Here is a 13,011-nt window from a genome sequence, read left to right on the forward strand (position 1 = left end):
CTAATTAAAGATATGGAAATCAGTTTACTATTATTTGGGGGTTAAAACTTAATTGTGTGCAGTACAGATTATTTTCTACTTACGTACATGTGTGTAACAACAGGGGCTAAAATCCTCAACTGAGCTGAGGATCCTGTTTTACTAGGGGCTGTGCATACATAAGAACTAGTTTCTGTGCCAAAGATCTTACTCTGTAAATAGGCAAGACAAATGAAAGGTGTGAGGAAAATTTTACAGATGGAGAACAGGACAACAGAGGTTTTAAATGGCCTGTTGAAGGTCACAGAGGACAGTTGTCACAGTGCTGGGAAGAGAGCCCAGATCTCCTGAGTCACAGTCCAGAGACCTAGTCACAAAAGCATCCTACCTTTCTTTTGTTACATAACAGGCATGACCAAATTTACTGCTCCCCCCAAACCACTTACAGTTATCTTTAGAAGTTCAAGAGCCACAAGACATGCATAACCTGCACTGTGCACCAGTACCTGCAAGGGCATGGTCATTACAGCCCTGACATTCCCTTCCCTGCAGGACAGAAGCCCCTAGTCCCACCAGCCCATAACAGGGCAGAAGAACCAAGCTCCGCCCCACCAGTTGGTAGGCAGAAATTTGGGGGTTCAGAGTCTGCGTGTGTCCATGAACCGCACTTTAACTGGAGAAGAGCCACACCTGCTGTGATATCAAGGGAATACAGCATAGTTCAAGCAATATAGTGATGGGTTATATATAGTAAGTGTACATTCCCTGTTAGCTGATTTTTCCAGGGTACATCCATCAGGAGACTGCAATAGATAAACTAGATTTCTATAAAATGAGGTGGTGCATTATGCCCTTCCCTCCTCTCAGTCAGACCCATATAATTAGAGTATAAAACTGAGCCTGATGGTGGTCACCCAAGGCAATGTGACAGAAAGCCTCCGTTAGGCAAAAGCCTGCACAAAGACATGACACTTGCAGTGCATCCAAAAGGTGGTGGGAGCTCATGAAGATCTCCCATAGAAATGAATTTCTCAGTCACAATTCTTTCACTCTGTAAACTCTCCCCAGGCCTAAGCAAACACTATTCATCTTCCAAAGTGGTCACTTTGGTTTTAGCTGTCATGACAGATGGTCTGTGGGAATAGCTGGCTCTTCGATCATTGAAGGTAGATTCTGTACAGGGGTTTTCCCACGCTAACCCTAAGACTATGTCCACACTACAGACATGACAGCGGCACAGTGGTATTGCTGCATCGGCACTGCTATAAGGTCTCTTGTGTAGCAGCTCTATGTTGACTGGAGAGCACTCTCCTGCCAGCATAATTTAACCACCTCTCATGAGCAGCAGAAGCTATGTTGGTAGGAGACATGCAACTGCCAACATAGTGCTATCCATGCTGGTGCTTTTGTCGGTGAAACTTGTGTACGCAAAGCCTAAGAGGGAGATCAGTTTCTATCTGTTTCTCTTTCGCTCACTTTGTCATGGGTTATTTTGAGTGTCTTTAAAACAAAAGTGTTATTTTAAAGAATTTTCATTGTTTTAATATTTCACATATGCTGTGTTGATGGTATCTTCCTACAATTTACTGGATCTGAGTTCCTGGAAAGACTGAAATCTTATTCTTTCATCATAGGCTTGTGAGGATTCTGCTGAACTAGAAAGTGAAAAGCCAGTGCTTTCCCTTGATAGAAATGTTATTCCACCTCCATCACAACCAGTAGCTGAAGAACCCAGCAATCCCACCCCAGAGAGCGCTTTGCAACACTCTTCTTTGAATCCACTGAGGAAGGTACACAAAGGTTTTCAAATCCTTTTTAAGAGAACACGTGCTTTTATAGCATTGAATATATCATGTGTCAGTTCCCCTGAGTTCACATCCAGGTTGAAGGATTTAAATGTCTGGCTTATGTTTTGTCAGCACAATGGCTTGCTAATAACCAGGCAATTTTCAAAGATGGTTACACCTGCTTCCCCCTCCCCTCCTTTGATTCTCACCATCTTTATTTATATTATGTATTATGATGAAGCTGGTATTGTGGTATATTTGTTGTATGTTGGAAAAAAAAATTAAAAATATAATTTTAAAAAAACCCAGATACTGACAGCATGGTTACAAGCCAACTTACAGTCATGACCTGTAATTTTGCTATAAATTCTCTACTGGGGCATCTGTGGCCTGGTTGCATCCAACATCAGTGCCAAAAATAAATAAATACAGCAATGGATATGCTACAGGAATAGTAGTTGTCTTGCAGCATTTGGATAGAATCATACTTGACAATCAACCTTGGAAATCGTTGGATGGTTGCAGCTAATGTCTTTTATAAACTGTGCTGTAGAGTGTGCCTCAGGCTGGGTCTAGACTACAAGGATAGTCAATATAAGCTGCCTTGCATTAACCTAGTTATGGAAGTGTTTTCACTTAAATTTGGTTTCCATCAATGTAAGTGCATTGCTGTGCCAGTTTATTAACACCACTTCCTCGAGTGGCATAGACTCACGCATGATGGGGTTAGGGTCATGCAATATCAACTGTGGACTCTGTGTGGCTTATATCTGTTGTTACTGGCTTCTAGTACCCATGCTCACAATATAATCAATACAAGCAGCACTGGTGAGGATGCACACCACCAACACAGCAAGCCTGTTGTGCACAGGTACACACAAATGATTTAGTAATAACTGTGGTGTCTGCATGCTGACATAATTTAGTTTGACAATGTTTTGCAGTGTAAATATGGCCAAAGAAAAGGGAAAAGGAGAGAAGTGACAGACAAAGGGGATATAATAGTCTAGTACATCTGCTTTAATTTTCTTTCTCATGTATGTTTAAGCAGGAAAATAGTGATTTCTTATATGCCTAAACATTTTATGCACATACTAGAACCACAATTTGAGATCCCTGACCTGAAGTGATCATCAAAGAAAGCATATAGTTAGAGAGAGACAGATGTTTTTGAACATTTCTACAACTGTCTAGCTTTTATCAGCTTATTTACTGCGTATTGAAAAGCTGTCATCTTCTTTAGAGCTGAAAGGATACCCTGTCTCTCAGGAAATGAGGATTCCTGAAGTGCCCAATTAGCTGTGAAGAGATACAGTACTCATGGAAAGAAGTCCAAGTTGAGGTTTCAAGAGCTTGGGAAGGTGGCAGAAAGAACTAGGTGTAAAGCAGAAGGCAGGTGAGATGTAAAGGCAAGAAGAGAGAGGAAACAAAAGGAGGATTGTGAATATGAGAACAGAACTGAAGAAATGTACTTGCTGAAGGAGAGAAAAAGAGGAAAGAATATCTAGCAGGCCTGACTGGTATAAGTATTTTCGTAAAGTTAAACTGAGCTCTCTTGGGGACGCTGGTGTACTGGTCAGCTGTGGCTGAGTTTGCAGCACACCTGTACTGCAAAGCTTTGTTGTTGTAATTGTCCAGTTTGGGAGTGATGTCATGACATACTCAAGACATTATCATTTGCTGATTTAGAAATGAACGTAAATGGAAGAGTGTGATGTGGTTACCTACAAATACTGTTTTTGTGTAAGCTGTCTAATACAAAAGGCATTTTTTCTGGCATGCTAATTCTTGCTTTGAATGGGAAATTAGTTCCCACATAAGAAAAAAGAGAGATTGAGACTATGAATATGAAATACTGAATGGTTAAGCAGTAAGCATTAATCTTACTAGTGCACCCATCCTAACTATTAATCATAGTTGTGCCAGCTGACCAGCTGGCCAGAGCAGCCTCAGTCCCAACAGTGAACTGATTAAACACTATCATTTTAATAGTTTAAATGGTTAACTTTTAAAAATAATGTTTACATTGGTCATGAACACGAGGGCTGTTTTTGTCTCTTTTGGTGGCATTTGAGTATATGTTTCTATGTTGAGGTCCATCCTGGCAACATTTGCCTTGGTGCACAGGGCGTGGTAAGACTGCTTCATCTTCCACATACAAATTCGGTGAGGCTACTGTAAAACGTTGTTGTATTCTATTTAACTGAGCAGAACCCTAAAACACTGCAATTTCAGAAGACATCACAGATAGAATGGCAGGCCAATATGAGCATTCTGCTAATAGAAGAAAAACTTTCTTCCTTTTAGGTGATAGTTGGTGTTAGACATTTCAACTTTGCTTTCCAATTCTGCTTAAGTTCTTTATACAGTTTGCACCTCCCTCATCTGGCATGGTCAGGATTTGACTGGTCCTGAACAAGAGCATTTGCCAGGCCAAGGGAGGTCCTCTGCCACGAGACCCCACACACTTGCTTCAGCTCAACCCCACCCCCGACCTCCTTGCCCACCTGCTGTGCCCTGGATGACCAACGTCTGTTGTGGGGCTCCCTGCTGTCTCGGCCCATGCTGCTGCAGGGCTTCCACAGGGCTCTGGTCCCCTACTGCTGGAGGAATCTGACCATGCAGAGCTCCAGCTCTGGCTTCAGCTCCTGAGTTACTGTCACAGGGTTCTGGTCAGCCCCACACATGGGGCACCAGCCCTCGTCTCATGCTCCTTGGGGCTGCCATGGGGCTCTGGTCTGCCCCGTGCATGGAGCTCCAGTCCTGGCCTGGGGCTGCAGCAGGGCTCCAATCTGGTCTGCACTGCCGTTGGGTTCCAGCCTTGGAGGGGGCTCCAGTCTGCCCTGTGCAAGGGGCTCCAGCCCCGGTCCCACGCTGTCTAAGGTTCCAGCGCACCTCAGCCCGTGCTGCCACAATGATCCAGCCCCAGTAGGATTCAAGCCCTGGCCCTGTGCAGCACCCCAACCCTGGACTAGACTCTCCTAGGCTGCAGCCAGGCTCTGGCCCCCTCAGGGTTCTGACTTTGGCCCCCATGGCTCTGGTCCCCAGCCCCTCTGGTGATCTACTTCAGCCTCTGCTGAGCTCTGGCTTCCACCCCAGCCGCCCAAGAGGGCTCTGGCCCCATTCTTGGGCTGCTGCTACTGAGGCTTTGACTCTGGCCTCTGGCTTCTGTGGGCTGCCACAGGGCTCTGGCCCCATGCTGCCCACCTCCTTGCAGCTGGGAACCTCCCTTTTACTCCCAGGAGCATCCATGATCCTGTCGGATGAAGGATTTGCTGGACCAGAGTGTGCCAGTACCAGCACGCCCTTCTCCACACACTGCTTTCCTAATACAACATAAAGACAAAGCAGTGGAAAATGAAAATTTCCACTGCAATGACTTGTAGCCCAGAGTTGGTTTTTGTTTGTTTTATTTTCAAGGCTTGATTCCTCATATGATCAGACACCTGTGATTTAATTTGGCAACATATTTATGGTGCATCTGATGCTATTGACTAATAACTAGCCTGTATGTCAATATATGGGATCATATCTGTTGGGCCCTGAAGCTATACAAAACCCAGGCTAATAATAATTTGGAATAACCACCTTACTTGCAGGTGGTAAAACCTCAAGTAAGTCATTCCAAACAAAGGCTAGTAAAGCCATTATACCAGGCCACATCACCAGATATTATTTGCATATTGAATATTTTTAAACTAAGAATATCAGTTTATTATCATTTTACTTAGTTTTATAAATGCTATTTTTGTATCCTATCGCCTTTAAAACTGTTATCTTACCACTAAATAAAAGGGTATTAATAAATACCCTGAAATCCATATCTGGTGAAGTCATCGCTGACGAAGCCAAACAGATGGAGCGCTGGGTTGAGCACTACCCCAAGCTGTACTCACGCGAGAACGTTGTGGTTGATACAGCCCTCGATGCTTTCGAGCTCCTACCAGTAATGGATGAACTGGACCAGGAACCAACTGTGGATGAACTGAAGAAAGCCATCGCCATCATTGCAGTAGGAAAGGCCCCGGGCCAGGATGGTATACCACCAGAGGTAATCAAGTGTACCACAGACACTCTCCTGGAACCCTATGTGAGCTACTGTGTCTGTGCTGGAGAGAGGGAGAGGTTCCACAGGATATGCGCAATGCTAACATCGTAACCTTGTATAAGAACAAAGGAGACAGAGGTGACTGCAACAGTTACCATGGAATCTCCCTCCTAAGCATCACTGGTAAACTGTTCACTCGCGTCATCCTCGGCAGACTCCAGAAGATTGCCGAGAGGGTGTATCCCGAATCACAGTGCAAATTCCGCGCAGAGAGATCTACTGTCGACATGGTCTTCTCTCTGAGGCAGCTACAGGAGAAATGCAGGGAGCAGAGGAAGCCACTCTATATTGCCTTCATCAACCTGACCAAGGCCTTCGACTTGGTCAGCAGGGATGGACTGTTCAAACTGCTCCACAAGATAGGCTGTCCACCACGGTTATTCAAGATGATCCAGTCTTTCCACGAAGACATGAGAGGAACCATCCAATATGACGGCACATTATCGGATGTTTTCAGCATCAGGAGTGGCGTCAAACAAGGATGCATCCTTGCTACAACAGTGTTTGGGATCTTCTTCACGCTCCTCCTGAAGCACACCTTTGGATCTTCAACAGAGGGCATCTTCTTGCACACAAGATCTGATGGGGAACTGTTTAATCTTGCAAGGCTGACAGCTAAATCTAAGGTGTGGGAAATCCTCATCAGAGATACGCTGTTCACAAATGATGCTGCTGTAGTGTCATACACAGAAGACCAGCTTCAGAAACTGCTGGATCGGTTCTCCAAAGCATGCAAGGACTTCGGGCCTTCCATCAGCCTAAAGAAGACAAATGTACTTGCTCAGGACGTTGCTGAACCTCCATCAATCAGCATTGACAACTATACATTAGAGGTCGTCCACGAGTTCGTTTACCTCGGGTCCACCATCACTGACACCCTGTCATTGGAGTCTGAGCTAAATAGGAGGATCGAAAAAGCAGCCACAACTCTGTCCAGACTCAGCGAGAGAGTGTGGAATAACATCAAGTTGTACACCCACACCAAAATGCAAGTCTACAGAGCCTTCGTCCTCAGCACCCTCCTTTACGGCAGCGAGTCTTGGACCCTGTACACCTGCCAGGAAAAGAGGCTGAATGTCTTCCACTTGTGCTGCCTCAGGCGCATCCTTGGAATATCATGGAAGGACAGAGCGTCCAATACCGCCGTCCATGAGCAAGCTGGAATCCCAACCATGCACACCCTCCTCAGGCAGTGGTGGCTCCGCTGGCTTGGCCACGTCCACAGGATGAATGATGGAAGGATCCCAAAAGACATCCTGTATGGTGAGCTAGCCTCTGGCAAAAGACCTCCTGGACGCCCCCAGTTGCACTACAAAGATGTCTGCAAGAGGGACCTCAGGGAGGTAGACATCGAGCCGGATAGCTGGGAGGAGCGGGCAGATGATCACATCAGATGGAGGCAGAAACTACACAAGGGCCTTCAGAAGGGTGAGATGAGGATCAGACAGCTAGCAGAGGAGAAGCGAGCCCACAGTAAGGACCTGCAAGACACCCATTACACATGCAACAGATGCAGCAAGGACTGTCACTCTCGTGTGGGCCTTCACAGTCGACGCTGCAAATGATGATTCCAAATGGAATTACGAAGGGTGCGATCCATAGTCTACGTAGACTGAAGGATGCTGCTACTACTACTACTACTACTAACTACAGTCAATTAATATACTTGAAACATTTCTAAAATACCTTAAGGTTTGGTGTCTCCCACTTGTCAGGCCAAGGCAGAATCCTGGATTTCCTGTGGCATAATGCAGGTGTTTCTAGCCATGGTATGTCACAATTTTAAGCCATCACTTTCCCAGAGTTCAGGAGTCTTCCTGTTTTGGCCAATCTATGTGTTTTGTACTTGTTGAATATGGTCTCATGTCTATATATGTATCTTCAAATGTCTGCATGCCCTCATTTTGTCCTGCTATTGAAAAAATAAGTTGTGGGAGCATTTGCATTTCTGTCTTTCTTGTCTGCCTCTGACTGGCCTTTTCCTACGAGGGATATGCTTTTTCTTTTCTTTTCTTTTCTTTTCTTTAAGAGTACCTAGCTACTGATATTCAGACAGTTGTGTGTTTTGTATAAATCTTCATTATTGCATGTAGTATAAGTGTTGGGTTTGTAGTATAAGTGCAGGACTACAGCTCTGAGCACAGAAATCTTCTTTTTAGCCACAAATAAAGCATAACATTTCTCCACACTGCCCCCTCAATATATTCCCCTTCTGATCTGGAGAAAGCTGGCTTCACAGATGAAAGAATAGTTTAGTTTCCCTGCCTGTTCAACTCATGGCCCCACTGTTGAGAATGCCAACAAGGCAGTGAATTAAATGCAGGTTGATGTAGTGATTTTTTTTGTTATAATGATCTTTGTCTTTTGGGAATTGGACTGAACCAGCAAACTCATTACACATTAGCTATTAATAGCTGTCAGATGTGGGGTAACTTTCAGACGCTGCCAACATGGGTTACTTCTAACTAGCGATCTGGAAGTGAAGGTTACCAATCACCTGCATCATTTGATGCACCTGTTATTTTTGCAGGGTACACTGGTGAATTATTTATTTGTAAACAGGACTGGGGAGGGCAGTCTGAATGAGAACAGATGAAAATTTTGTAAGGTTTTTTTGGGGATGATAAAATGCACATGATAGTTGCTTGGTTTGAATGTGTTTCATTTTCCTTAATGAGTTTGCTCAGTTAGAGGTGTAACTTTTAAGCAGATGAAACAGACTTGGGAAGAAATGCCATTATTAAAGTACAGATGCATCACGTGCATCTTTTAGTAGGAAGCTCCAATGTCATGGTGATAGGCACTATCACATTTACAGTCCTACCCCCTTTTTGTGTGTGTAACCAGTGGTGAGAATAGCGCCCAGGCAGCTTTCTTCAAACCAAAATATTCTTTATTCTCACTGTAGGCACAAAATATAAGAAAAAATGGATTTTAAAACATTTACTTTTGAGACATAATGAACACGAATGCTTCTGATTCTGTCCTGATGTGAGGTAAAACTGGATTTTATCTATTACAGAGGAAGTGGTCTTTATTTTTCACAGTTCCCAACACATCACATTTGTTGTCCTAAGCTTTACTGGGGATGTTGGATCTATCTTTGCTCAGGTGCATGTCTAATAAGCTGCATCTACACACCCCTTCCCTTTCGGAATGTGCATGCAAATGCAGCCAATTGGAAGTGCAAATGAGGTGTGGATTTAAATATCTCATGGCTTATTTGCATATTCCCATGTGATCTGGCTTCCAGAAGAGCCATTTCCAGAAACCCAAAAAAACCATGTGAGTGGGGTTCCTTCAAAAGGAACCACCCCCCTTTCGAAAGCACCCTTCTTCCTAATTTTTTTTTCAGGAAGAAGAGTGCTTTTGAAAGGGGGGTTTCCTTTTGAAGGAACTGTGTCCACATGACTGCTTTGGCTTCCTCAAATGGCATTTCTGGAAGCTAGATCATGCAGGAATATGCAACTGAGGTATGAGATATTTAAATGCATGCCTCATTTGCATTTCCAATCAGCTACATTGGCATGTTCCTTCTGAAAGGGAGGGGCTGTGTAGATGCAGATAGTGTTTTTTGTCTACACTAGTATTTGAGGGTTTATGAAGAATATGTTTTGGGAGGGTAAGGGCACAACTTGGTTTATATTAGTACACCACTGAGACTGCTGCTAGTAGTGAGGAACGAATAACTGTAATAATTTCATGCTAGTTTCCAAGGTACTGGAGTGTTTTACATGAAGAGTTGAGCTGTTGACAGTACAAACCTGTTTATGCTTAACACAATTAGCTATATTTCTTACAATGGTAATTTAACAAAACCCATCATTTTGAGCTAAATAGAACATGACCACATCTGCTCTGAAGTGGAGGAGGGTCCAGTTTGTTAGGATAGAAGGTATGAAAAGGCTCCAGATTGGCCTCAGGGGTCCTGTGCTTCTGGGTTGCTAGCGTTTGCCTCGGAGGCTTGCTGTGACTCTCAGCATAGACTCTCACCCTTTGTGAGAGGCTGGAGTCAGAGCCTACTGAGCCACCTTTATCAAAACCCAGTCAATGGATTGGGGGTGAAAGCTGTCCTTAGCCCTGGTCACAGGAGTAGACTCTGCAGTGGTGTGGGGCAGTCTGGGGGGGAACCCAGGCCCTCCCACTACTCAAGGTTCCGGCCCAGGGAGCCTAAGGCAGCAGCAACAGGCAGTGTTCCTTCCACTCCCAACGTTGCAGCTTTTTCTCTGGGTCACTTCTCAAAATGACCCTTCCCAGAACCTTCCTCCTGGTAGCTGTACAAGTCCTTCCTACAGCCCACTTTCTCACTCCCAGTCCTTCGCAATGCCAGCCCTCTGTAAAGGGAAGCCTTTTAACCTAGGACCGGCAGGTTGTTTGTGGGCTGTAAGTGCTTTGATTAGCCTTTTTTCTCCTTTGCTTCAGGCATGCTCTTGGCTGGCTCTAGGTGCCTGCCTGATTATGCTGCAGCAGTCCCTGCCCTAGTCATGCAGGGAACAGGAAACTATTCACCCTCTGGCCGGTATATTTGCCTTCCAACAAGCTCCTGTGTACAGCCTTCTCCTAGCTATGGCCAAGATGGGCATTTATAAGACCAAGGGGAAGAGGTTAGCTGAGGAGGAAGACTGTGACTGTGATGCCTACTTTTGTTCCTTGCGCCATTCATGCATCTGGGCAGAGTTCCTCTGGGCAGCACCCACTGGCTCCCTTTATGCCTTTGGAGTCCAGTGGGTGCTGTTCAGAGCTCTCTGCTCGGTGTCCCCTTCTGGCTCCCTTATTTTGGCCCTATGACCTCCATGCCTGTCTCCGTTTTAAGTTGTCCCCTGAATTTATTTGGAGTCCTGAATTTAGTGGATCTACCCCTGTAGGGGGGATCTTGTAGTACATTCTCTGTCCCCAATAGGACTAAGTTCCTGTATAGCTGTGGGTGGGTTTACTTCTGCCTGGATCCCAAAAGGACCAACCTCCTGAAACCAACGGGCCTGAGTCTGCCACAAAGGTTAAGAAAGATTTCCTCCTCATAGGAGGAGAAGGAGACCCTGTTGGATTATACCCTATAATTGTGAAATACCAATAGGAAGTACCTATAGACTGTTTTATCAGTGCTGCTGTGAGTGGTGAGTTAAACAACTGGATTGGAGCAGTGCATTTGTTTAACCTCACTAGCATAATGAGCTGCCATGGGGATTGCTCTACTTAATAGCAGCCGTTCATTACTCTGCAACCATTCGCTCTGTTATTTCTCTTATGGAAAAGAGAATTGGCAGTTCATAGTTTTCGCCTTCTTTATAAATCACACTTAATGTCAACAGCCTTGAGACTTTGCCAAACAATCCTAACAAATCTAATCCCAGTCTTTCAAGGTAAGTATTTTCGTCTCAGAATTCTTGTGTGTTAGTGCTGCATGTTTGCATAGGACCTTCTTGGAATGCTACTATGATCAAAGAAATATTTAATCACAGTTATTTTGCATGTTATTTAGTCTTACCTTAAACTATCATAAGTGTGAAATTTTTGGCAGAAAGCATCTTTGGACAATTGAAATTTGGATATAGACATAATGTTACAAAGGTCATCAGACTGAATTTCATTATTAGATACCGATTTCATTTGTTATAACACAGATGTATTTGTGAGTGCAAAACCATAGGTTTAAATATCAAACTGAGAACATTTTCCTGCACATGCAACCACTCTCTGCCCAAGACGATGGTTAATTCTTGTTGTTCAAAGGGTGCAATGTAAAAGCAATAGCGCTTTCATAAAATGAAGGTCTGTTCTTGTAAGCCATCACGTTTTCAAACCCTAGCTGAGCTGCCAAGGGAAAAGAGATTTTTTGCTAATGGCAAAAGAAATGATTATTTTAGGGAGTGAATTAATAGGCTATTAATGAGCTTTGTTCCCAGTGTATTGTTCACTTCACACTTGACAGCAGCTCCATGGATCAGAATAGAATGTGTCTGTTCTTTACCATGAGTTTTTTACTATTTTGTACAGAAAGATCATAATGTTTCCTCATCATTAAAATAACCAAAAATTAACTTCTGCCCCCAGGGGGGGAGAGATGGCAATTTGATAGCATCATTATTCTTTTTCCTTTTTAGCAAGAGTTATGTTTTCTACTGGTTTATATGATCTAAATAGTTTCCTCACAAAACGTACTTTATCTGGCAGAGTCAAAAGTATATAACTATTGAATTTCAGATCTCTAGATATATTCATTGTAAATACCGGCCTTCATCCTACAAAGACCTATGTCAGGGGTCAGCATCCTTTCCAAGGCAGAGTGCTGAAATTTGACCTTTTGACCTCCATGTACGGTTCGAGTGCCAGTGACGCTTCTTAAAGTCACTAATAGGCCTGTTCACAATGGCTTAATTAATAAATAAATTAAGATGCAGAGCTTTACAGTTTAGGTGGTGATTGGTTGCATTAGCTGGTCTTTTGTTAATCCACAGGTAGCATGGCTTTGAGCAAGCTCTTGGCTGCATGGGTTAAGTGGGGTGGGGCTGAGCTCCCACTTCACAAGCCAATGAAAATCAGCTCATATGTTGCTCTTGGCACCCATGCCAGGGGTTGCTGACCCCGACCTATGCATATCCCTAATGGCATATATGCACTCTGAATAGTCCTATTGTCTTCAGTATGACAACTCACAGGATGAAATCCTGTCACCATTGAAGATAATGGCAAAACTCCATCTGATTTCAGTTGAGCAACCATTTCATCCAGAGCATGGATGGATCTTTGCAGAGTGAGGCCTCAGTGCATAACAGATGGTGACATTGTAATATTCATGTATATATTGGTTCAAGCAGAAGATAGAGTGAGGAGATCTGAGTTCCACTCCCAACTCCACCAGTAGCTTGCTTAGAGGACATGCAAAAAGGTGCCTTTAAGATATCATTGCATTCCCTCAGTCCCCGGGCAGCTCTGATGTGGTCCTCAGGTGCCAGTTAGAGCAACTGAGGATCAGTTCAGAGGTGCCCCACAACTGAGGACTGCAAAAATGGAGACCTGGGAGAAGGGTCAGAAACTGCGGGGGAGGGAGCCGGGGACAGGGCATGGGTCATAAGAGCAGGGATAAAGGAGAGACAAGATAGTATGGGTGGAGGAAAATCAAGTCAGTATCTTACAGGT

At 44.2% G+C, this 13,011-nt stretch overlaps 1 protein-coding gene across 1 annotated transcript in view; it reads left to right on the top strand.

Moving 5' to 3' along the window:
• Positions 1–13,011, top strand: part of TRIM66 (tripartite motif containing 66) — an 89,890-nt gene that overhangs the window by 52,892 nt on the left and 23,987 nt on the right. Inside the window, exon 11 of the mRNA XM_074997696.1 lies at positions 1,614–1,769. Within this exon, the coding sequence (XP_074853797.1) occupies positions 1,614–1,769 (156 nt within the window). The remainder of the gene's footprint in view (positions 1–1,613; positions 1,770–13,011) is intronic.

The sequence above is a fragment of the Carettochelys insculpta genome, chromosome 6 (assembly GCF_033958435.1).
Source record: "Carettochelys insculpta isolate YL-2023 chromosome 6, ASM3395843v1, whole genome shotgun sequence".
NCBI lineage: Eukaryota > Metazoa > Chordata > Testudines > Carettochelyidae > Carettochelys > Carettochelys insculpta.